At 35.7% G+C, this 27,338-nt stretch overlaps 1 protein-coding gene across 5 annotated transcripts in view; it reads left to right on the top strand.

Moving 5' to 3' along the window:
• AGPS (alkylglycerone phosphate synthase) overlaps positions 1-20,095 on the top strand; it is a 134,498-nt gene extending 114,403 nt beyond the window's left edge. For all 5 annotated transcript variants that reach the window (XM_003921831.4, XM_074399425.1, XM_074399426.1 and 2 more), the window contains 2 exons: positions 1,519-1,576; positions 16,184-20,095. In XM_003921831.4, coding sequence (XP_003921880.3) covers positions 1,519-1,576; positions 16,184-16,305 — 180 coding nt within the window. In that variant the 3' untranslated portion in view covers positions 16,306-20,095. The remainder of the gene's footprint in view (positions 1-1,518; positions 1,577-16,183) is intronic.
• The last annotated feature ends 7,243 nt before the right edge of the window (positions 20,096-27,338 follow it).

Genomic DNA, 27,338 nt, shown 5'->3' with positions numbered 1-27,338 from the left:
CTTTTTCATCACTTTAGCCTTTCACTGCTTAAGTGTTGCCCCAACATCCCTTCTGTACAGTACCACAGAGTGAAATTGTTCCTTCTTTATTAATCCAAACTGCCCGTCTCTAGGTGCTACTGATTTCAAGTAGTTATTGCTTCATGTAAAGTAATTTGTTAGGGGATATAAGTTCTTAGAGCAGGGGATAGCATATATACGATTCATTTGGAAAACCCTAAGTAGTTAGGGTTTTTTGGAGTGAAGTCTTGCTCTGTTGGCCAGGCTGGAGTCCAGTGTCGTGATCCTGGCTCACTGCAGCCTCTGCCTTCTGGGTTCAAGCCATTCTCTTGTCTCCGCCTCCTGAGTAACTGGGATTACAGGTGTACACCAACACACTCGGCTAATTTTTTGTATTTTTAGTAGAGACAGAGGTTTCACCATTTTGGCCAGGCTGGTCTCAAACTCCTGACCTCAAATGATCCACTCACTTTGGCCTCCCAAAGTGCTGGGATTACAGGCATGTGCCACCACGCCCAGCTGAGGGTTCTTATAGCTTACTTTTCAGTGGGGTGTGGTCCGTCTATCCCACCTGGGTCCTCTCCTACCCTGGCCTAACTCCTGATGGTTTGTACATACAACTCTGAGTAATTCTGAGAGGCTCAAGGTACTGTAGGTATTTTACCTTGTAGCCATTATAAATTCACGAATCATTAGGAACTGAAGGCAGTCCAGTTTCTATCATTCTTTTTTACTCTGGTCTTTAGTCATTCTATATTTTGTTACAAGTGCTTATCTTTTCTAACCTGTGTGCTCTATAAAGAGCTTGGTTAGGACCTTACATATTAGGGTAAATCAAGGTTTTTCTTTTCACTCTGAGGTATCCATAAGACTGACAAGTAACTTTTCCCAAGTCATTGACCTAAGAAATGTCCTTCATAAAGGCATTTATGGTTGATTTCTAATATGTTTAATAAAGACCCTAATGGCTTTAAAACTCTGTGCCTACTGTATGATATTAGGCAAATGATTTAACTTATCTAAGCCTTATTTTACCTGGAAAATGGGGGTTATTGTAGTTATTTCATAACGCTATAGTGAAAATAAATGAGATATTTCAGGCAAATTACTTAGAATGTTTCTGGTACATTTATAGAAAGCAGTTAGTAAATGTTAAGTCACTTTGTTGGTATAATGAGATGTTGATTACTAAGTAGAATCTGACTCTACATTTACAACTTTGCATTTATTAATATTATTAACAACTTAGTGCGTTGAATGGTCATTTTGCCTTTTTTTCTTAGAATTTCAAAGTGATCTTTATAGACATTGTGACTATTCACTAGAAAAAAGCTTACAAGGTTAGACTACATATTTAATTGCTTTTTAAACACATTTAACCAAAAGAGAGGAAAATTGGGTTTCTAGTTTATTATTTAACCCAGGAAACATGTGCCTCCTTTGGGAGTTGGGTCCTTTTCTTTCACTGCAAAATGAAATCTAAGTAGCAACAATTTATTGTGTTGTTTCCAAATACAGGCAGCTGCTAGAGAAGAAATCCTTGCTAATGGAGGGAGCCTGTCACATCACCATGGAGGTATTCTTTTTTGGGAGTAGAATTTCTAATATTCTTACTTTAAAAAATATTCATTTCAGTAAAATGCTGGAGAGAGTCATGATATGAATAATTTGAGAGTACTTGAGATTTCTTTAAAGTTTTTATGTTTTTGAAATAGCTGTTATTGAGGTAGGTAGTTAGGTTGTGGTAGCAGCCACCAAAAGCTGACTTCGACAAGCCTGCCTAGAGATGGAGCCCAGCCAGCCTTCTGAGGTCTCAGGCACCTCATAACAGCAAACGTTTTTAAAGGATGAGAGGGAAGAAAACCTTCATAAATAAATGTTTTTCAGCCAGTGTTGGAATGTAGCTGGTCATCAGTTATACAGTATATTGAAGAGCTGTTTGTTTTGCCCACCCAAAGCTCAGCAAATTAATCAAGACAGGATATGAGAAAAATCTTTTTTCAAGGCTTTAATGCTGTTTTGTTATTACTTGGTGGTCATTTTGCTAAGTGTTGTCAGAATTTATCACATCACCAATAAAAATTATTATGATATGTCTATCTCTCTTACTAGCAGGCTTATGAAAATAATGAGGCAACCCTTTAAAACTTAAACAATGGCCATTTGGTAATTTTTGAGGTTATCCGCTTGTTCTGTGGGATTGAAGTTTGTTGTTAATATATCCCTCAATATAATTTGATACCCAGGAAAATAGAAATGTGTAGATTTTTAAATAGTTTTTAGGAGGCACAAGGAGAATAAATAATTGGCTAACTTAAAAATCCAATTACTCTGGACTCCTTATATCCTTTTTTTTTTTTTTTTTTTTTTGAGATAGAGTCTCGCTGTGTCACCCAGGCTGGAGTGCAGTAGCACAATCTTGGCTCACTGTAACCTCTGTCTCCCTGGTTCAAGCAATTCTCTTGTCTCAGCCTTCCAAGTAGCTGGGACTACAGGTGCGTGCCACCACCCCTGGCTAATTTTTGTATTTTTAATAGAGACAGGTTTTCATCATGTTGGTCAGTTGACCTCGATCTCCTGACCTCGTGATCCACTTGTCTCAGCTTCCCAAAGTGCTGGGATTACAGGCGTGGGCCACCACACCCGGCCCCCCTTTTTTTCCTGTTTAATTTTCATTCATAGCACTTACCATTGTCTGATAGGCTGTATATTTGTACTTTTTAAAATTTTCTCTTCCTACTGGAAAGTGAAAATCCATGAGGACAGGAATTTTTGTTTTGTTAGTTGCTATGTGGTAGCACTTAGAACAGTGCTTGGCCCCAGTCAGCCCTCCATACATGGATGCAGAATGAATGAAAGAGTTCTATTGGAAAAGGAGTGGACTATGGAAGGTGGGTGTCTATATCTTACAGCCAGGCCTGGAAAAGATTGCTAATGTTGATGAATAAAATAGACAACTCCCAACATCATTGTATCAGCTTAGTCTTTTGCTATACTTTTGACCCCCACAAATAAATTTTTAACTTAGTTAGCCAGTAGCATTGAAGATAATAAATATGCTCTTTCTCTTCTTTTTCTATTATCCTTTCATTTGATGGTAGTTCTCATGAATGCTACCATAACAAAAATGGAAAAGGGTGGGAAATGGATACTAGAAACCTCTCAAGTGGAATTAAAAGCTTCTGATTACTCTAAAAGTCCAAACCTAATTTTGGAAATTTAAATGAGGAGTTAAAGATACTTAGATGTTAGCAACTTCCTTTAAAATTTTCAGAAAGCTATATACATTATTTTAAATACTTTTTATTCTGTTTAAAATGACACTTTTAATATGTAAGGAACTTTAAAATATATATATAAATATATCATGAATTATTCATTTGTTCTTTAAATTGACACAGGCGAGAGGAAGCAAAATGATTTAGCAATAATTACTTGTTTGAAGAGAACTTAAAATTTTCCCTCGGTAGCCAACAAATTTGCCCTTTGGTATGTGTCAGCAGCCAACAGTGTACTTTCTCTTTTAAAGTCAGGAAATCTGGGTTCTGTGTTTATAATGGTAAATATGGGGGGGAAGTGATTCTGTAAGAGAGTGAGAGCAACTGAATCATATATGTAACAAGGAAATAGAGGCTTAATTGTCTTTAGGTAATTGGTTATTAGATGAGTTGTTTCCTTAATTGTAGGATGATGTTCTCAGTTTACACAAGCTTTATACACTGTCAGAAATTCTCTAGACGTCGGAAATGACAAAATGACTGCAACACTGCAGAAGAAAACTAAACCAAAAATTTTTCCTTGGCCAGTGACTCTGCTTCTTTAGGGAATAAGGAAATTCAAGTCCCTCCAATAGTGTTTATTTCTAAGATGTAGAAAATGTAATATGGCAGAACTGCTGATTTTACTTATTCAGATATACTCCAGACACTGAGAGCTTCTTGGTAGGGTCTAACAGAATCTGTATAAACATAACTTGAAATAAAATATTCATAAAGCTGTCATTACAGAAAAAAGAAATATGCGCAAATTTGAAATAATAGAATTAAAGAACTCTAGTGCAAATCTGTTTGAAACCTGCATTTCATTTGTAAGAGCTACAGTAATATTTCATTATAGTAATCAATTCACAGAAATAAAAGTTAATATAACAGATAGTTAGAAAATGTTAATTTATAAGATCATGTTCAATTATTGATCACAAAGAAAATAATGCAAATAGCTTCTTGTCTTTTTTTTTTGGATACAGAGTCTCATTTTATCACCCAGGCTGGAGTGCAGTGGTTTGATCTCAGCTCACTGCAACCACCGCCTCCTGGGTTCAAATGATTCTCATACGTCAGCTTCCTGAGTAGCTGGGATTACAGGCGTGTGCCACCACCCATGGCTAATTCTTGTATTTTTAGTAGAGATAGGGTTTCACCATATTGGCCAGGCTTGTCTTGAACTCCTGACCTCAGGTGGTCTGCCCGCCTCGGACTCCCAAAGTGCTTGTCCTATTTTTTTTTATATAAAGTATGCTTAATACCTTTTAATGTTGTATAATCCATGTTCCATATTATAAGTATTACTGGTCTACTAGGCAATATGGTTTCAAAGAATGGCAGTCTTTCCCGTGAAGAGCCTTATAGACCAGTAGAATAAAATATTATACAATTTCAAAAGTCACTGATGAAAACTGATAGGATTATATTATTGCTACTTTAACTAAGGTAAGAGTCTGCCCTTTTCTTTGAAAAGCATTCAAAAGATGACTTTAGTAAACATGTAAGTGCTATAGATGCTGAAACAGTAAAGAGAAAGGGGATAGAATAAAGGAAAAGAATTAACAATTATAAAGCTGAAAATATTTGCCTAGGTGTTCTGCATACTTAATCTCCTTTAATCCTGCTTAATGCAGTGGAATAGATATTATTCCTATCTTTAACATGAAGATGCTAAGGTTCTGAATATAAAGTAACTGGCCCAAAAATCAGCAATAATTGTTAGTGCCAGAATTTAAATTTGAACTCAGGTCTTCCTGCCTCAGTATCCTGTCCACTTAATTAAAAGCCTAAAATATCTAGAATGAGTAAAATTTAAAAAGATTAAAAATGACAGGCTTTGAAGAGAGACATGTAATTAATTTTTTTTTAATGTATGTGGGCTGGCCTCGGTGGCTCATGCCTATAATCCCAACACTTTGAGAGGCTGAAGTGGGTGGATTGCTTGAGCTCAGGAGTTCAACACCAGTCTGGGCAACACAGCAAAACCCTGTATCTATAAAAAATACAAAACTTAGCTGGACATGGTAGCATCTACTTGTAATTCCAGCTACTGAGGAGGCTGAAGTAGGAAGATTGCTTGACCCTGGGAAGTCAGGGTTGCAGTGAGCTGTGATTGCACCACTGCACTCCAGCCTGGGTGACAGAGCAAGCCCCTGTCTCAGTCAATCAATAAAAGGAAAAGAAATATTATACATTACTATTTTTCTTTTAAAACATAAAATCTGTTTCTTTAATGTTGACATTGTCTGATTTACTTACTTGCCCTACTTTAGATGAAACCGCTGAAAAGAAGTGAATTAAAATTTTAATTTCCTCATTATAGATATTTTTATTGTTTTTTCAGTTCTTTCCCATGAGTCAGTTTTACTTTCTGGTTGCTTTTATACATCTCGATTGTAGGTTCCTAACATATCAGCAGTATCAGGTAATAAAACAAATGGCAGTCATATCATGTTACATTAAAACTATGTGTATAATATATGTGCATTTTTCAGGTTCTAGGTTTATAGGCCTTCTTTTATCGAAGACTCCAAATTTGATGAAATAATTTATTTTTAGAAATGATTTGCTTTAAGTTGAATCTAGCAAGGTTTGATGGCATATTAATTTATTTAGAGGTTTTGCCTCATTTAAATAGAAATCTTTTATGTCTATCCTATTTCTTATATTTTCTATGTGACTGCATGGAAACAGACTCTGAACTACCTGGTTTCCTCTAGTGCTTAGAAAAAGAAACCTGATTAAGTCTGAATGCAAAACATACTTTAGGTATGCTGAGAAAATGAAGATGCTTTCCCTTTTCTAGTTTCTTCTCTTCTAAATTGCTAACTATTGGAGTCTTCAGGGCTCAGCCCTCAGACCTTCATTCCTCTATGTACACTCATTTCTTCGGCAATTATCTCAGTTTCACAATTTAAAAGACCATCTATATGCTGATAACTCCCAGATACCAAAATATATCACCTCTTCACCACTATACACCACTACTCTAGTTCAAATCACTGTCTTCTGCAGTAGCCTCCCAACTGGTCTGTCTTCCTCCACTCTGCTCCTGTACTCTCATTTTTCTTGCCAGTAGATTAATCTGCTAACAAAATCCGTGTTTTTTTCTCACATTCAGAACAATATACAAACTCCTTATCATGACCTTCAAGGATATATATTGTATCCCTCTCTCTGTCCTCATCTTTAATTACTATGTACCTCTAGCAGCATTGACCTTGCTGTCCCTCAAACATAATAGTCCTTTTTTCCATTCAAGGACTTTGCTGTTTGTTCCCTCTTTTTCTAATGTTATTTCTCTTGTCCTCTCCTTCAGATATTTGCATGGCTCACTTTGTACCATCGTTTAGGTCTCTAATAAAAATGTCACCTTCTTAGAGGGATCTTCCCTGTCGTTTTGCGTAGTTTCTATATTTCCCATTTGAATTAAATTCATTGAGGTTAATGACTTTATCTTGTTTGTCACTGTATTTCTCACTCCCTAAACAGTGACTGTCTGCTCTGCATAGTTCTATGTCATAGATGCTAAATGAATATGTTAAGTGAGTGGTTAACTGCATGACCAAATAAATGCTCACAGAATTTGAACAGTTTTGCAAATTCTCAAACAGCTCTGAATCTTGCATATTTTTCTTTCATATTAGAATAGCAGTAGTTGGCTGTGGCTCATACCTGTATTCCAAACACTTTGGGAGGCCCAGGTGGGAGGATTGCTTGAGCCCAGGAGTTTGAGACAGGGTGGGCAACATAGCAAGACTCTATTTCTACAAAAACTAAGAAAAAAAAAACTAGCTCAGTGTGGTGGCACATGCCTATAGTCCTAACTACTTGGGAGGCTGGGATGGGAAGATGGCTTGATCCTGGGAGGTTAAGGTTGCAGTGAGCTGGCATTGCACCACTGCATTCCAGCATGGGTGATAGAGTAAAAGCCTGTCTGTTCAAAAAAAAAAAAAAAAAAACAAATAAATAACAATAGTCTTATAGTTAATTTAGCTTAACATTTGAGAACTAGGCCTAAATATTGAATAGAGGGTCATATTTAGTTATAGAAAGGCACAGTTTATTCTGTAATATATCTGGGAAAGTATATTAGCAGAGTGAGTTATTCATTGGAGAAGTAGGGTAAAATAATGTGCATTTTCCTGCAAGTCCATACCACTAGCCATTTAGTGTTCTTCCATAGATGCATTACCTTAGTAAGGTTCCATTTAAACTTTGTCTCAGAACCAATATAAATTTGAGTGGCTGATCAACAAGGGTAAATTTGAGTGGCTGATCAATAGAGGGGAAATAATATAGGCTCTGGAATCAAATCTATGTTGGACTCCTGGTTTTACACTTAATTGTGTAAAACTTATTTCCCTTTACCTTAGGGAAATAAGTTCTCTGACTTGCACTTTCCTCACCTGCAAAATCAGAATAATCATACCTCCTTCGTATGTTTATTGTAAGACGTAGCATGATAGTGTATGTAAAACATCTAAATGCCTTGCATTTAGTAGGTGCTTAAAAAGCAGTAGTTGTTTGGTTTTTTTGAATAATAGCAATAAACAGCACCGGGTGGCACTCTGTTGTGTATTCTTAAACTCTTAACCACTAAAGAAAGGATTACAATTTATATGAGAAAGATCCTTACCTTCAAGGGATATGATTCCACAATAGTTTTAAAACTTCATCTGTAACTACAGTTGATCTCATTCTATAGGAAAGTTTCTTACAATCAGCATGGAAGAAAAATAAATTTCCTTCACAGTATTGGCTATGAAATTTGCTATCAAAAAATGTGATTTTCATAATAGCTTTTCTGTTTAAAGGTAATCATCTAATTTGTATGTTTCAAACACCTGCTGCTATTCCGTATCGTTTCATAAAGCAGAAACCTTTTCAATATAAATTTTAAACAATGTCTTTAGTTTCCTTGCTAAACTTATTCAATACTAGAGCTTTTGAGAGATCACTTATTTTTATGTATAGAAAAGATTTTTCTTGATTTGCACCCTGAACTTAAAACTCAAGTTGAACTCATAGTAGCGTCTTTATTTACTGACCTTCAGGCAGTGTCATGACACTTTCAGTACCATTTTTGAGTTCCAGAATAAAAGGGCCAGGGTTTGGGAGAATATTGATACAATTTCTCTTGGAGGGTTTGGCTGTAATTGTGATTAATAACAGTTGCTTTCACTATCTGGAAACAGGCAGGCTGGTTTGTCTGCCTACAATCATGCTGTGATAAATGGAGCTATTTTAACTCTGGGTTTGTGTATCAGAGAAAACAGATGTAGTCTGAAACTGGAGGCTATAGGAAGTATAAAGCCTACTTAACTTAATCTTCATAGTGCTTGTTTTTGTAACTGACAAGCTGGTCAGTTTAAATAGCAAAGTTTATGTCAAACATGTATTTAATTTCAATTTATGACTTAAGTTTTTAAGTTGTTCATTTACTAAAATTATACCTAAGTCCTTGTCAGGAAGTTAAAAACCTTGATTAAGTATAACCAGTCCTAGTTTAAATATTGATGTCTTTTTACCTAACCAAAATTATTCCCTATTATAATTATAGGGCAGCTGCTATTACCTGTTTTTGGTAGTCTTACCAGAATCTAATAGTATTAGAAAGTTTAAAAGTAAAAGGAAACTACTCAGAAGCTGAGCAAAAAAATCAGGATTGGGGCCATTTGTTAACTTGTAGTGTGAAATAAAAGTCATACAGATCGGAAAGGAGGAAATATAACTATCCCTGTTTGTAGATGCCATTATTGACTATGTAGAGAATTCCAAAGAATGTACAAAACAGGGTCAGCAAGATTTCAGGATACAAGATCACTCACAAAAATCACTTACATTTCTAAATAGTAACATAAACATATAGAAACCCAAATCTAATACCATTTACAGTTGTTCCAAAGAAAATGAAATAGGCATAAATCTAGCAAAATATATACAGAATTTGTATTCTGAAAATTACAGAATCTTGATGAAAGAAATCAAAGAAGACCGAAATAAGTGAAGAGATATACAGTATTCATGGTTTGGTGGAAAATGCAACACAATAAAGCTGTCAGTTCTTTACAAATTGATCTATCTGTTTAATGCATTTTCTGTCAAAATGTCAGCAAATGTTTAATAGATATAGGAAGTATTTTTCTAAAATTTATATGGTAAGGAGAAGAAACTAGACAACTAAAAGAAATATGAAAAAAATGAATAAAGTGAGAGTAGTCAACCTATCTTATTTCAAGACTTACTATATAGTTACAGTAGTCAACTGTGTGTCATTGAGGAAACATAGATCAGTGGAACAGAATAGAGAACCCAGAAATAGAGCACACAAATATGCCAAGCTGAGTTTGACAAAAGTAGAATAGCAATCCAGTGGAGGAAGCATAGTTTTTTCTAACAAATTACTGGTGATTAAAAAAAAAAAAAAAAAAAAAAAAAAAAAACTCTGACCTGAAAAAAAGAACTCATACCTATGCAAAAATTTAACTCAAAATGGATAATGAACTTAAAAGTAAAGCAAAACTATAAAATCTTTAGAAAAATGCATAGAATATCTTCAGAATCTAGAGCCAGGCAAAGAGTTTTTAGACAGGACTCTAAAAGTACAATCCATAAAACATTGATAAACTGGGTTTTATCAAAATTTGAAACTTTTGCTCTATGAAGGACTCTGTTAGGATTAAAAGATAGGTTATAGAGTAGGAGAAAATATGTGCAAACCCTATATCCAAGAAAAGACATATCTATTATATATAAAGAACTCTCAAAGCTCATTAGTAAAAAAGAAAATACTTTAATTAAAAAGTAGGCAAAAGACATGAAGAAAAATTTCACTGAAAAAAGTATACAGATGGCACATAATCACATGAAAAGATGTCCAACATCGTTAGCTATTAGGGAAATGAAAAAGCCACAGGAGATATCACTACATACCTATCAGAATAGCTAAAATAAAAAATGGCGACAATATTAAATTCTGCCAATGGTGCAGAGAAACTGAATCACTCATACATTACTCGGGAGAATGCAAAGTGGTATAGCCATTCTGGAAAACAGTTTGGCAGTTTCTTACAAAACTAAACATGTCATCACCACTCAACCCAGCAAATGCACCTTTGAGCATTTGTACCAGAGAAACAAAAACTTACGTTCACATAAAAACCTGAATCTAAATATTCATAGCATCTTCATTCATAATAGCATAATAAGCTCCAAACTGGAAACAGCCCAGATGTCCTTCAGCTGATGAATGGCTAAATATACTGTGGTACATCCATACCATAGAATATTACTCAGTAATAAATAAAAAGAATGAACTATGGATACATGCAACAACTTGGGTAACTCTCCAGGTAAAGTTAAGTGAATAAAAGCCAATCTCAAAAGGTCACATACTGCATGGTTCTATTTCTATAACATTTTTGAAATGACAATATCTTAAAAGTAAAAAAAAGATTAATGATTTCCAAATGTTCAGGCTGGAGAGGGTGTGACTGTAAACAGACAGCACAGGGATCCTTGTTGTGATAGAACTGTTCTTGATTATATCAATGTCAATATCTCATTCTTTTGATAGCTACCAGGTGAGTTTAGCGTTTCCAACATTGAATCTTTATCAGATTACCATAAGATAGAAATTTTGTTTTGCCTTTTAATTTTTTCAGTTTCTTTGACTGGCCTTTTCTAACAAAACTCTTAGGTTGATTACGATATTTTTTCCACAGTATGTTCTTACAATCTAACTACAAGCAATGTTGTAGTTAGATTGTAAAAACATACTGTGGAAACCAATTTAACCCATAATTTAGCTGAACGTTAAACTATTAATATTTCAGCTATATCATAGGGTTAAACAGATTTGAGAGCTGACAGAGAAAATCTGTAGCAAGAAGGTACTGATCCCTGCTCTCCACCCCACCAACCCCCAACCCCTATATGACTAAAAGGGCCAAACCCACGACAAAAGTCCCAGGGACAACATTGTGTTTGCTGTATCTTACCACATGCTATACCTGTAGTAGCTTCTAGCCTCAGGTATATCACCAGCAGAATGAGTATAGGTGGCTTGGGTAATATCACTTAGCTTTGGATATCTAAAGAGAACTTTTTCTCTTTGACAATTTCATGTCTATAACTTATAAATAATGTTTATTAGTCTGAGAATATCTGCATTACATTATTACATTGTTACAGAATACTTTTTATAGTTAGTTTCATGTGATTAGCAAACAGTTAATCCTGGGAAGAGGTTGGGTGTCCCTCTAGCACTACTTTCTTACATAAAATCCAGCAGTAGTTTGGTCAGAGTAATTAAATCTTGAAATACAAAGTTAGTGCTCAGATCACTCATATAAGCAGCTAAGTCTATATTTTCTTTTTAAAATCTGACCTATAGAATAGTGCTAAAGAGATATTCAGGATACTCAAACAAGAACTTTCAAAATATAGTTGTTATAATGGTTAGGTGCTTTTTGCTTTGGCTGAAGTCTACTTCTGAGCTTCACTTTCAATAATCTTCTAAATGTCTGGCCCATTTCGTAATTTGTTCTTTTTAATAAGTTTATAGTAAATCTTTTTGACTTATAATCATATGTATGATTTAAAAATTTAAAATTCACCTAGCTAGAGACCTCTATGACCAGCAGACCCTGGATTTATCCTCTTAAGGTTAGGACTATTTGGTAGTTTCTGCTAAATCTTCAATCTCTTAAGCTTCAAGGAGTAGTTCCAGATAATTTTTGGTGGCCAGATTGGCCTCCATGTCCACATTTTCCATGTACATCATTTTACTTCTTATCCCTTGCATACATGTCTGTTCATTCATTTATGCTGTCGATCATACCACAACTTCTTTCTTACATTCTTTCTTGAATCTCTTAGTATCCAAGGGAATAGTAAGCCTATAATTTGAAAAACTATACCTGAAAGCTTCCATATTCTCTATTCCAAAAGTAAAATTTTAAAAATGTACTATGTGTGGAAGAACACATAAAACTTGTTTTATCCAGTCTGTATATACATTATTAGAAATTAAATTGTAAAAAGGTGAACTCCATTTTTAATTTAAGCAGAAAAAAATCCTCCACCATTAGTTTTCTTTCTTTCTCTCTTGCTTTCTCTTTCTCTTGCTTTCTTTTCTTCTTTCTTTCTCTCTCTCCCTCCCTTCCTTCCTTCTTTTGTCTCGCTCTGTCACCTGGGCTAGAATGCAGTGGCATGATCTTGACTCACAGCAGCCTCAAACTTTTGGGCTCAAGTTCTCCTCCCGCCTCAATCTCCTGAGTAGCTGGGACTGCAGACACATGCCGCCACATCCAGCTTATTATTTATTTATTTCGAGATGGAGTTTCCCTCTTGTCTTCCATGCTGGAGTGCAGTGGCATGTTCTTGGCTCACTGCAGTGTCCACCTCCCAGGTATAAGCAATTCTCCTGCCTCAGCCTCCCAAGTAACTGGGATTACAAGCACCCGCCATCACGCCTAGCTAATTTTTGTATTTTTGGTAGAGACTGGTTTTTACCATGTTGGCCAGGCTGGTCTCGAACTCCTGACCTCAGATGATCTGCCTGCCTCGGCCTCCCAAAGCGCTGGGATTACTGGTGTAAGCCACCATGCCCAGCCTATTTTTTATTAAAAAATTTTTTTTTTTTTTTTAGAGATGAGGTCTCATTATGTTAACCAGGTTGGTCTTGAACTCCTGGGCCCAAATGATCTTCCCATCTCATCCACCTCTTAAAATGTTGGGATTACAAGCATGAGTCACTGTGCCTGGCCTAGTTTTCTGTAATATTCAGTATTTGGCCCATCTTTTTTGTGTCATATAAAATATATCTAAATACTTAAGTACTTAAAGAATCATATATTTAGAATAGTAGAGAAGTATGGAATATAAGGTACTTACCTTGATTTCAGAAATGATGATCTTGGCTTTTTGTAGCTCTGGTGTTGACTCTTAGGCTAGATTTATACTTGTAGAGCATCAGAAGTCAAAGAAATGTGTTGGGTCAGTAGTTATGAATACCCCACATCAGATGATGCAGGTCTAAAAAGAATAGGCTTTATGTGGTATGTGCACACATGCCTTTCAGTAGATAACTATCACATACAAGGTAAATCGAAATAGTTTTAGGCCACCTGTTATTTACTGTCTTTAGTCTTTCATTTTCCCTTCCTTTAATATGGCATGCTACATAAGGAACAGAGTATAATTTCTTCCCTTTCTGAAAATGAGCTTTACAGGTGTTTAATAAGGAACTGCTATATAGTTATATACCCATGTGTTACATGGGTACCGATTCAGCTGATTTCTGAATGCCTAGCAGTACAACTAAGAATTGTACAAAAGGCATTATTAATGGTGGTATTTAGCTCTGGAATAAAAATCTTGTACTTTGAAGTGTGTTCCTTCTCTAAGAGTAGGGCCTGTGGTGGTTTGTTGTTTTATTGATCCATGTGAGGTAGCTACATAAGGTTCTCCAGAATCTCAAGAAGACTCCAATAATTGTCTTGTTGTTAAGGCATATTGACTGTTTTCATTTGAATGTGTTTTCTGTCTGTATTCTTTGAAGTAGTTGACTTAAATTATTAAACAAAGCCAAAGATTTCTAGTACCTTTAATTGCATTTACCAAGATTTCTGACCCCAGTTCAAATTCTGTTATCAGTGGCACAAGAAGCCCCAGGCCTCTGCCACGAAGGGGTTAAATGTTTTCATCAAATGTGTTTATGAGGGGCCACAGCTTTGTTGGCTGTACTGCCTTTTTTTTTTTTTTACTTTCTAGTTCACTAATCAAATGTATGTTAGATTGATTATTGCAAAAGTATAAACCATAGAAAATTTGACAAGATAGATGTGTAAATTATCCCTCTGACAGAACTAATGATGCACTCCAAGCACCTTCTGTTTTCCAGCGCTTCGTGAGTGACTTCATTAAATATGCAATGGCTATTGGGTGGCTTCTCAGATGATGGTTCAGTTCCTTGTGGAATTGCATTATTACTAGAGGTGTAAAACCAGGCAGACAAGCTAGCTGTTGGGCATCCTGCTGAGGTTCTAATGTGCTCCATCTTGTTGGAGCAGTTGTTTGCAGTCTTTTCAGGACAATTACATCCATAACCACAGGATACATTCAGTGAAACTATATTACAGATAACAGTGGAGACTGGCATTGACTGCTCTCTTCACCCCTCTCTCTTCAGCTGCTTCAGTGTGAGCAGCTCATAATAATATAGTAATGCCACTTTTACCACTCACGTAATAGTTGTTTTTTTAAAAAAAAATTCTGTGGAGCAAATCTAGAAAAATCTGACTTTTAACTTTTTTTTAAAAGTGCTTTAAATCATCGAATATTAGAGTTGAAGAGACTAGAGTCTAATCCATTTGCATGTGAAAAAACAGACTGAATCATAGTCATGGTCGGCCCCTTAGGCGATATTAGAAGGTCCTGGTAGAATATCTTTAGGTGGTAGAAATTGCATGAGTAGGAATTTGTACTTCTTAGCTTCTGGTTTTAGCGCTATCTCAAAAAGAATTTTTCATTTTGAATTTAAGGTTTGTTTTTTTTTTCTGCTGAACCTTGTTTCCCCCATTGTAATATCAGTAACTTTTTTTGTTTCTGAAAGCCAAGCAGATAATTTGCTTGCTGAGGTTATCATAGTATTTATTATTTTGATGACAATTTGATGGTTTCTTGGAGAACTGGACACAAAAGTTGGTTTCAGTTGAGCTTAAAATGGTATTTAAGGTTTCCAAAAGGCAGATGCTGTGATGTATCACTACAGCCTGATAAAGGGGAATGCATTTTAGAATGACAGGCTGAATACTTTAGTGAAAGAAGGCTTCCCATTTCAGTTGGTCAATTAAATCACTGTTGATGACTTTGGATCATTAATGAACATTTGTGGAAAATGACCATTTGAATTCAATTATTACAATAATGGGTTTTTTGGAAAAGTACAACTACAAATAATCCTAACTAAATTAAAAGATTTATCCATTTGCCACAGATAAATTAGCACATTGCTTTGCTTTGTAATACCAGAGCAAGTTGACATTTCAGAATTCTTTCACAGATTAAGTACATATTCTTTCTTACGAAAGTTCTACTTAGAAAAGGTTATGTTTTTCATTGAGTACCTTTTGAAATGTAATTTATGCTGCTAATCGTTATGTTACTTCACTATTCTCAGAACAAATTAGCAAAACTTAGAAACAAAAAAGGGAACTTTGTACAGTATGTAAAAGCAAAAGATTAAGTTTACAATGGATTAGGTATTTGATTTATTTAATGCCTTAGGAAAAAAAATCTAAATCTGGGAAAATAGTAGAAAGAAAGTAGCCATTATTTGGGAACATGCAAATTTATTTAAAAGTACTGTGAAAAGAAAATGTAAATAGAAGCTTTATAGCCAGATTTTTTTTAAAGCCTATTAAAGTTTCCCATTTTCTTATTTTTTTAAGCCTTTATGTTTCTAAAAATATTTTAAGGATATGTATCCTGTCATTTTTGCTAAATTTACCTAACAAATTCATCTCAATATGATGTTTTTCTTTAGTTAACTTCATTTTCTCTAAACCTTGGGTGTGTTGTGGTAGTTAAGGCAGAGTTTTTTTTTGAAATGCACTTTTTTCTCATTTTGTTATTTGTTAAATGGGCTATAATCTCCGTCCAAGCTTCCTTCAATCTCCATTTCATAGTTTACAGAGAAAGGAGACACTGTGGAGCACAGACTTCCCCTGGGAATACATTGGGCTTAATGAGCTTGATAGTCTGGTGGGCTCAATAAATCAAATAAAGCAAAACATTTCTCATTTTTGAATAAAAGCATTTATCACACAGTGTTTGTTCACTCATGGTCACAAGATTGATTGGTTCCCAGCATCATAGCATATATTGAAGCATTTTTGATTTTGTTTTTCCAGTGGGCAAATTACGGAAGCAATGGCTAAAGGAAAGTATCTCTGATGTCGGCTTTGGGATGCTGAAGTCTGTCAAGGAATATGTGGACCCCAATAACATCTTTGGAAACAGAAACCTTTTATAAATCCATTAGTATCATTACAAAAAATATCACTGTTTTTTTAAGTTTTCAACTGTGGTTATACCAGTAATCAGATATATCATGGACTATATTTTGGATACATTTGTTTGTTGGTTTAAAATAAGTTTGTTTTCATTCTGTAGTTTGTTTTGTTTCTACATCTATGGATTGACAGATGGTATTCCTAAATCTCTCTCATTGTAGGTATGTCATTTTACAGCCAACTGGTTGTCATTTCAGATTTTAGGCAGCAGCACAAGCCTGCCAGTTATTCCAGAGGAAGCTGCTGCCAGCTGTTTTGTATTGATGCTTCCTCTTGGGGAACAAAGGCAGACTTTGGTATCGGTGATTGCTCAGCTAGCCTCTTTTTAAAAGAACGTTTCTGGGAAGCAGATGTCTAGGGAATGATTCCACTGAGGAGTGATACACATGTACATTGTTTAAGAGCATATTCTAGTGTGAGTAGGCCATTAAGGGGAAGGATATTTGTGAAAGAATATAGGCAACCTATTATTTAGAAAGCCTTCACTTCTCTAAGGTGCTTGGCCTATGTTTTTCTTTGAAATTAGTATACATGCATAAAACCTTAAATCATCAATATACAAATTATTCTGTTAAGGGACATGTTTTTGTTCTCCATATTTCTGTTTCTATTGAAATATGAGTTGTATCACTGAGAACCTATTGTTATATTCTAATTCATTGATTATATGTTTTTTAAGAAAAGCTGACATCCCTCATTGCAAGTGAAGAACAGGTTTACCATGAAATGAATGCCTTTATTCAACTTTGAGTCCCAGTGTTTCTGATTTCACGTTCTTGTTGCTGAGATGCAGAAGCAGCAGCTACAGCATGAGCAGAAGGAGGATTCCTTACACTTAATGTCTCCAGTTGCAAGAATTATTTGGCTAAAGAAACAGTAATCATTCAGCTACTGAATTAGAAAGCCTCAACAGTTTCAATGACAAAAATTATTTTTGCTTTTAAAAAATTAACCCCAATGGCATAAGTTTTCATATAAAAAGTAAAGTTTCAATTTAGTTTTTAATAATGGTTTAATGCCTTTTTTGAATAACTGGTTTAACCTAAATTTTTTTTAAATGTAATGTATTAATGCATATACCATAAGAAAAAGTTTGAAATATCCTGTTTCTTAAATAATGAGAACATTAGTCACATTTAGCAAGCATTTGTACATTCAAATCTGGATATTAAAGTGAAATGATTACTTTGAATCACTGTCTGCCAAGGTTCATGATTCACATTTTGAGATGGATTCTTTTCTTAATGCAATACCTAACTTTTGATAATTTTTTAAAACTAATACTTGATCAGATAATGTAAGTCAAAATGCAGACAATCCTTTAAAAGGATGCACTGTCTGTGTATGTAGCAACAGCTCCAAAGTATTTTTGGGCCGTTTGATACCTTTTATAACAGAAGTAGCCTTAACCAGAAAAATGATAATTTAAAATTGACAAAATGATATTTTTAAGACTTCAAAATGATAATTTTTAACTATTAAAATTGGCCTCAAATTAATAAATCTGTAATTAAATTAGAATTAAATATAAGTTTAACAACAAAATGAATTATTTATTTTTTAGAAGCTGCCTCTCTTCATTGGTGATTTATTTTTAATTATAAAATTTTCAGCAGATCTTTGCTTTAAGCCCTTGATATTTAACCTAGTTGGACACTTGATGAGAAAGTTGCCTCTAGAAATATAAAAATCTCAGCTTTATAACATGCATCTGTTCATGAAGTAATTTCTCTAATTGGTGATCAAAATATAAAATTAAAGAAGGTACTAATGTCTTACTGGAAGTATATATATAATATGTTTCTGAGTAATTTTGAAAAAATAAAACAGGTTCATAAGCAGATCCATTCCTTTGCATGTGATTGTTAATAACATTCTTTCCCAGGGAGTTCAATTTCAATAACCTTAGAAATCTGTACTTGATATTAGGAAACTATAAATGTAACACCTGAAATTATTGTGTTCACTATTCTACATGAACCTTAGGAAATTCATGATTTATATCTTTGTCTTTCTTTTTCCACGTATATGCAGGATTCCCCAATCTTGATTTTATAATGGTGACTCCATCTTGTAGGTGGAATAATTTCTACCAAAATCATTTTGAAACACAAGAACATTCATCAGTACTGTTTTGCTTGATTTAGTAAGTCAGAAAGCCTCCCTTCATCCCCAGCCCAACTTTCACACACCCACTTCTGGGAGGTGCCTCAGTATAGACTTAATATCTGTGGAGGACTGAGTTCATGAATATGCACAGAAGCACTTAATCCATGTCTCTTATTTCTATAGTATCTTAAAATGACTTCATAAAAGTTAAGTCAGGAGAACACTATGTGATGCTTCTTAACTCATTTTTAATGTTTATTTTAAATTTTAAAAACCTGTTGCCTATTTGGTTTTCAGTACTGCATAACACTGACTTTCTTAAATTAGTCATATTTGCAATGATTTACTTAAATTTGGTAATGTCACATTTGGGTTGGGGTTTCAGTGAGAATGGTAACTTGCCACTAGTGAGAAATGGCATTGAATACTAAAGTCTCAATATGAACAGGCTTTATTTGATCCTTAAAAAAACTGTTGCCTTAATGTTTGGTGCAATTTCTAGTCGTACATAAGTCAATTTAGTCTTATGATAAGTAACTTGAGCTTTTTTAGCTTAGTAAGAATTGTGGAAGCCATGTGTTTATTGTGCCCATCATTTTACACAAAGAAAAGAGGATTATATTATTTCTTCTTCTAAGGAAGTAGGAGTTTTCTTCCTAAAAGTACTTAGATATTATAATACTATTACATAAAAGTTATTTATGAGGTTGGAAGCCTTCTAGTTTGCATAACTGTATTGATGTATTTTGAAAACAAAATTGCAGTAAAGGATGAGCTTCCATCAGTGTGTATATTATACCAGATACAGATGGTTGCAAGGAAACCTTTTCCCCCTACAGAGTAGTCTGTTAGTAACTGCTAAGTCCTAGCTTGCATTTTTGAAAATGCCTTTCTGCATGTTGGCACCCATACTTTCCTTTGTCATATTCTTTTATATTAACTAGCTTATCAGAGAAGCTCTGTAGTCCTACACTGAAGTGTGTTCCCTTGGCTGTTCAAATTGGGCTGGGTTTGGTTGAACTACTATTCCATATAAATGTTAGAACACAGTTACTTACTACAGATTGATTCACTGCAGGTGCTGGTGCGTGAGGCAGCCAAAATGAAATGCTATGAAAAGCATATCTACATTTTTAAAAACACTGACACAGGAGTTAAAGACAGCTTTAATAATTTTTTTTGTCTACCACTTAATCCTTATCAACTTTGATTTTAGTTAGGGCTTAGCTCATGGTAGAAGAAAAGTGGAAAATAACAAGTGCCCATTTAGGTTTGAAGAATCCATAATGTTTTAGCTTTGACTTTACGATTTACAGAAGCTTGGCTTTGCTCTAGGCTTCATGTTCCCAAATGAGCCATATGTCAGTACATTCACTTAAGTCTTAGTAATTTCAGTTTCCTGTAAAGGAAACAACTTACACATTGATGCTTAAATCCACAAAGTGTAAAAGGTTTTCTTAAACTGTTAAAATACAGTGTCTGATATAAAGGATGTAAGTTACTCAGCTTTCTGCTCCCTAAGCCAATCAGTGTTTGTCTTCAGTGTGAAATTTCACTGTAAAAACTACTTGTAATGTCAAAAGATTATAGTACATGTTATTAATAAAATGGACCTGGGTCTAAGATTTTTTTTTCTTCAAAGGGAGTGTGAAGCTATTTATTCTTCTGTTTGCATATGGGTTTTTCTTTTAACTTTAGTTTTTCGTGTTCATATTTCCACTGATTTGAAAACACAAAATTCATTCCGATAATTTTGTTGCTTGTAGCATAATCAAGTGCAACCTACTTTTGACTAAATCCCTTTGGATTTATAGCTGAGGATATTGTTAGCTAGGTTTTGCCAATCCCTAATCGTTTTTTTAAAAGCAATGCTATATTTTCAGGAGGCACTGAGACTCCTGTGAATCTGAAGTATTCCCTTTTGAACTTCGGAAGATCCTCAAAGAGTGAGCACTCTTGTGCCCTTCTAATCACAATTAATTCCTTAACAATTCAGAGTAAGGACCACTGATATATAGAACACTCAAGCCAAAGAATCATCACAGAAATTAGTAACTTTAGTTCTGTGAACATGAAAAGATTTCTTTTTTGGTTTCCAAAGGAGATTATTTTTCCACAAGGAAAAACATTGTACAGAGACTCTGAATTCCAACTCTGAGTGAGAAAGAAAAGGAAAAAAATCTGTTTTATGGTAGCTTTCTAAGCAACATACATACATGTTTTTAAGACAATCTATTGTTGGCCATGTTTTTCCTGAACACCACAAGCACCCTAGGAAACATGTTTTTCCTTTAAAGTAATCTTGTTCACATATCAGAAAAGGAGATGAAATGCTCATACTGGCATACAAGTTTCTGTAAGTAGTTGTTTTTTAAGCTACTTATACTGTATTCCTAAAAGCTCATAGTGCCTTGTTGGGATTTTTTTTTTTCCATGAAATAGCCATTATTTTAAATGAATGGGAGAGGTTAAGTCTTTAGAAAGAGGTCATTCAGCAGTTCAAGGCTCTTCCTCTTCAAGAACATGTCAGGAATTAAGTAGTTGTATGTGGAAACACTGGTAATTCTTTCCACAGTGTTGTTTTGGATAATCTGTATATTTAACTAATTGTATGGTAGACCTGTACTCTGATACACATCTAATCAGTCAATGGGATTTGTATGTTGCTTTCCATTCCTACATTTTCATTCTACGGAACCAACCTAGTAGCCCCAAGTTGTTGTTTGGTAGATGTGGCATTGAGCCTCAAGACACTCACTACATTCTTTTTGGATGTTTGCTCACAAGCTCCCTGAGGAGCAGAACCTGTAGAGGTGGCGGGGCGGGTGGTTTTTATTCCTAATATTGTGTCTCAGTCCTTTTTCGTGTGATGGTGCCTTCAGAATAACGAATATTTCTGTTCCTGGACAATGATTAAATCTTGTGAGAAATATATGTAGGTTATATTAATTTTTGTCCTTTTTGCTAAGTCCTTTTTTGAAATACTTTGGCTCTGATACAACTTGACTTGAATAATATCTTATCCTGAGTCTTCCTCCAAGGCAGTACATATTCCTGCCAGTACTGTAGTAATCCTTTGGGAACTACATGTGGGTAAGCACTTGTATGTAAGCCATTATATTGCTGTAACTAATGCATACAAACAGTTCTTCTCTTTACATTCATGGTCCAAAAGGAGATATGCAGTGGGAAGGAAAATTCCTGAGAGATTCCAGCATAGCTTTGTCAATTCCGACTGAGCCATACTGTTTTCCACAAGGGCTCAACACATAGTCAATATTCCATGCTTTCAGTGTATGTTCAGATTCTCCTCTTACTGGTTTTCTTAGACTGTACTGTTCTATAAGCAAATGCCCATGTGTGATTTTTAAGATGTGCTGGGGAAAAATAAAACAATACCACAACCATGCATTGTTATAGAAATTGTTATTTATTTCATGTTGGTTCTATTTAATCTTTGTTTCCAGCATGCTATACTCGGCAAAACAAACAGGATACACTTTGTACCCTTAAGTACTCTTTCTGGTAGTGTGCACAAATACTGATTACACCCCTGCCTGTGGCTCCCACACTGAAAGCAAGGTTGTAGCTGTCTGGACTCTGAAATGACTGAAGGTCAGACCTGTTGAACTCTGTCTTACATGATACATTTCAATAATCACTAGCCACACTAAGACTTTAGCTCTCCTATTATGTAGTTAGGAAAAGCAATTTTCTACCTGGCCCATATAAGTTCAGATTGAATTAACCCTAGAAATCATCCCATCTTATTTCTATTTCATCCCATCTGAACATAATCACTACCTAACATTTCCCAGGCCACAAACAGATAAGCTATCGTCCTGAACATTTGTTGTGAACAGATGCAAGTTCATTGCCTTTCCAGGAAGGCTCTGGAAGCCTTTTCCAACTCCGTAACCTTCCGGTATTAGGAAGTTGTTTTTTTTTTTTTTTTAGACTGAAATTTGTATTCCTCTTCTACCTATTATACAAATTCTGCCACCTTTAGTCAAAGAATTGTCCAATTGCTCTGTTGAAGGGTTGCTCTTCAGGTATTTAAAGTAAGGTCTCATGTTCCTCAGCACCTTCTCCTGTCAACCTTTGCTCTTGTCATTTCTAGACTTTCACCTTCCTAATCCTCCCCACATGTGCCCGTTTGATGTTTAAAGTGAGGTGTCTATGCCTGAAAACAAATCTTCCAGAGTAGTACCAGTGTTTCCTCTAGTGACTAATAAAAAAGCATTTTTGGTGGGCATTGCTCTGTCAGCTCATACTAACTATATGCCATTTACCAAAGGTTGTATTTTTCATGTAACATTTTGGCCACATCCCCTTGGAGGCTGATTTTTTAAAGGCCCGTTACTTATATTTAGCTTTACTAAAATTTGTATCTTAGTAGAGTTAGTTCCATATTATCAAAATGTTGGGATCTTGACTCTTACCTAGAATATTTTCTGTGCTGTCAGTAAATTGAGACAAATACTGTCTGGATTCTCATCCAAGTAATGACAGATAACTGGTACATTAAAAAAGCCTGCCTGACCCTGACATTTCAACCCTGAAAGAGCTTTCAGGATTGAGATAGCCACACTTTCACTTGGCATATAGTTGTCTACCTTATATTTTTACATTCTGGCCCCAAATACGCTTTTTCAGTTAATCCACATTTATGCCAGATAAACAAGTAATCATGTTTACTTAACATTTTCTCCTGCTCCACTGAAATCGTGATAAAGTTACTACTACAGTTTCCTGTGCTACCCTGTAAGAAAATTAGGGCCGGGCATGGTGGTTCATGCCTATAATCCCAGCATTTTGGGAGGCCAAGGTGGGTGGATCACGAGGTCAGGAGTTTGAGGCCAGCCTGGCAAAGACGGTGAAACCCCATCTCTACTAAAAATACAGAAGTTAGCTGGGCATGGTGGTGCACATCTGTAATCCCAGCTACCAGAGAAGCTGAGGCAGGAGAATTGCTTGAACCCAGGAGGCAGAGGTTACAGTGAGCTGAGATCGTTCCACTGCACTCCAGCCTAGGCAGCAGAACAGGACTCCATCTCAAAAAAAAAAAAAAAAAAAAAAAGAAAGAAAAAGAAAAAGAAATGAGATCTTCCTGCCATCACATTTTCTTTTGCCTGCATTTGGCCTCAGGGGCATGTCTCTCTTTTTAAAAGGATCAAACCCATTTTCCGCTGCATTTTCTGATGTGGTCTGTTGATTGGGCCAGGTATTGCCTAATTAGGACAAGCTCTGAAATCCACCCTTGCATAGTTCTGCCACGTCCTTCGTACCTCATTGTGCTAACATTAGATCAGTGAAGCCACTCTCTGTAAAGTAACTTAGAAGAAGATAGGGTTCTAAATATAAGAACACAGTGGATAAGGTTTTATTCAGGACATTTTGGGTGTGATTCATTTTTCTCTACAAACTACAAGTCACTTTCCCTATTTGGACCTACTTTCTTCTTTTATAAAATGAAAACCTCTGAGGTACCTTTCAACATGGTCTCACTGATTCCAATGAGTCTGTGTTGTTTTTTGTTTTTTGTTTTTTGTTTTTTGTTTTTTTTTTTTTTTTTTTTTTGCTGAACACTATATAATTAATTTTTAAATTCACCCTTTTTTGCCAGACAGGCAAGAAGGTAATATTATTATCATAACAACTCTGTGAAGTAAGTGGTATCATCCCCTTTTTACTCATGAAAAAAACCTGAAGTTTAATTAGATTAAGAAGCACCCACCATTAGTAGCTGGGAAGCGGCATTGCAGGGCTGTGGAGCCAGGTAGCTAACTCCAGTAGCCGTGTGCTGGCTGCTTCACTGCTGTAGGCTACTTATGCTGGATGACTATAATGTACACAGCATTTCTTTTTAAAGTACATTATTAGTTATTGTCCTCTACGGAAGGGCACAAGTAAAGAAATGGTCTCTTCCTACTACAGAGTAGAAGCTGCTATCTTTGTGACCACATGCCATAGAGTACCAGAAAGGTTTTTTTCTCAGATACTGTCTTGCTGTGTAAATGTTTAACCCACAGTATCCTGCACTGATAAGTTTGTGGGTTTAATATGAAACTCATAAAGGGAAGTGCTGTATCAGATGGAGTTAATAAATCTGCATTTTTATAACTTTAATATTGTACCCTTTGAGCTGCACTTTAAAATATAAGACAACCTTTTTTTTTTTTTCTTTTTTTTTTTTTTTTTGAGACGGAGTTTCGCTCTTGTTACCCAGGCTGGAGTGCAATGGCGTGATCTCGGCTCACCGCAACCTCTGCCTCCTGGGTTCAGGCAATTCTCCTGCCTCAGCCTCCTGAGTAGCTGGGATTACAGGCACACGCCACCATGCCCAGCTAATTTTTTGTATCTTTAGTAGAGACGGGGTTTCACCATGTTGACCAGGATGGTCTCGATCTCTTGACCTCGTGATCCACCCGCCTCAGCCTCCCAAAGTGCTGGGATTACAGGCTTGAGCCACCGCGCCCGGCCAAGACAACCTATTTCTATAAGTTATACGTCTTACATTGAGATACTGGAAATTCAAAGAACTGTTTGAGATTAAATAAATGTTTTATTATAATCTAGAGACAACAATCTAGGTTCTTTGGAAAGTCACAATTTCTTAAAAGTACTAATTTAAAAATTCAGGTTGCTGCTGAAGGGTTTGAGCTACATTAGGTACTTAAAAAGTATATATCATAACTAGAATGAAAGTATCAGCTTAGAATCTGATGGTTACAGTCATGGTGATTATGTAGTTGGACAACCAAAAACCAAGAGTTACTGGCTCATGCCAAAATGTGGTTTGACTTAATACAAAGGGCATATCCCCAAAAGTGAAAACTACAGAAAACCCAAATGTCACTTTAGTCCCAGAGGTAGGTCAACAAGGGATAAGACGCATTTAGTGAATGGTGGAGAATGGGCTGCAATCCACACTAATGCCAGGAAGCTACTCTGTGGCAGAGAACGCCCTCCGAAATACAGATCACCCAGGGTCATGAAAAAGAGGGGTCATTAAGAAAAAGAAAATGAAACATAAAACTTATTTTTGAAAATCCTGATACTCACCTGAAAGGTGTTTCTTGAGTGATGTTATCTTTTTAAAGTTAGGTTGTTTAGACAGTCTCACCCTGCTTAACTATAGTCAGACTTCCAACACTGCTAACCCTCCAGGACACCAGGGAGAAAATGAGCCCAGATGGGGATTACGGGGCAGAGGGATCAGAAAGACACTTCTAAAGCTTCCCTTCCAAGCCATTTACCCTTTCTAATCTCACACTTCCTACTAAGTATATTTATTTGGGCATTTATCCCATAGCCCTCTCTAGAGAAATCATTCTAACCTTGGGCCAAACCTATCACTGATTCTGTATGGATTCCATCTGAGGTGCTCCTCTAAGACTGTGAGGCCATATACCCCTCAGGTTAGGAGTGTCCCCCCTCTGATTGCAGCTGTCTCATTGCCAAATGACCCACCTCCATCCCCACCCAGTGATCCCAGTTCCCAGGTGTGTCATGTCACTGATCTTTCTGCACAGAAAGATCAAGTTCTTGTTCCTGAGAAATATAACTACTTGTGTATAAGCACATGCTCCTATTTTGTGTGTGCCCATGTGGAGATCAAGGGGCTAAGATGAAATACTCAATATTTGATTCCTTTAAAATAGGCTATGCAGGTATTATGATGAAATCTTAAAAGATTCCTTATACTTCTATAAGGAACTCCTTGTCAAGAAAAGTACTTTTAGCACTTAATATATATATACTCTAGGAGCACAGAACAGAGCTTTTCATTCAAGTTTTAGGTACAGAAGCTTTCACTCAAATGGCAAAATATGGGGTCATTGTAAAGTCATTTGCTTTTTAGAATCAAGAAGCAAAGCAGGGTACTTTGAGTTTTAAAGATATATACCCTGAAAATAAAGGACAACAAGTGCCGGGGGAGTTAGGAGTGCCCTGTCTTCCCAGGCCTCAGCACCAGGCTTCTGACTCTGTGCAGTTCACAAGACTTCGTTGTTGCCAGCAGCAATCTGAATCTGGGTGGGTGCTTCTCTGAGAGCCAGGGTAAAGAAGGGGACAAATGTCATGATTCACCTTTATTTCTTAGTGGTGGGAGCAGTCAGGATTTCCTTATAGATTACTAACCAGGAAATCCCAGTTGCCCAGCAGCAAGGGGTTAAAAACCATTCTGAAAAGCTTTTTATGTTCTGAAAAGTTAAATTACACATACATGAAAACCACAAACACATAGCACCTGGGTAAATAAACTGTGGCCAAATAAAGACCAGGCTATTTGCAGAAGGGAATCTGGAAAACATTTGTTTTTGGTTGGGTAACATTAGTTACACTTAGGCCTTTTTTTCCTCTAAAGAAAATAGTGTGGTTTAGAAGAAATACGAAAAAAAAAAAAAAAAAAAAAAAAAAAAAAACCAGAATTTTAATATGGCTATTGAAAACAAGATTTCAGTTCATTTACTTTCTAAATCTTAAGGGGCTACCAAGATTGACAGGAGCTGAAATGCAGCAACACTTTTAGTACAGAAGTTGTTAAACAAAGAACATTTCCCAGACATGGAATGTGCTATTGGATACAGTGAAGAGGTCACTAAACATTGCTTGTCCTCCAAAGCTTGTCCTCCACTGAGACTAAAGCATCAGTGGTAAATGATAGGAGCTCAGATAATTAAGATTTAAAATGCCATAAATTCAAAATGATTGAACTTCACAAGAAGCCAAATTTCCTGGTATAATACAATTTGAGCACTCAGGAAGTCATGATACAGAGGAGTTATGTTGAGCATGTTTCTTATCGGTACCTATGTGGCTAAGTGTTTCCTTTTCCTTGAAGGAAAAAAATCATCTCATTATGGCAGAAGTTCTCTACCCT

Source organism: Saimiri boliviensis, chromosome 5 (assembly GCF_048565385.1).
Source record: "Saimiri boliviensis isolate mSaiBol1 chromosome 5, mSaiBol1.pri, whole genome shotgun sequence".
NCBI classification, from domain to species: Eukaryota; Metazoa; Chordata; class Mammalia; order Primates; family Cebidae; genus Saimiri; species Saimiri boliviensis.
The sequence above is the reverse complement of the archived record's forward strand: the minus strand, read 5'-3'. Positions and strand labels throughout refer to the sequence as shown.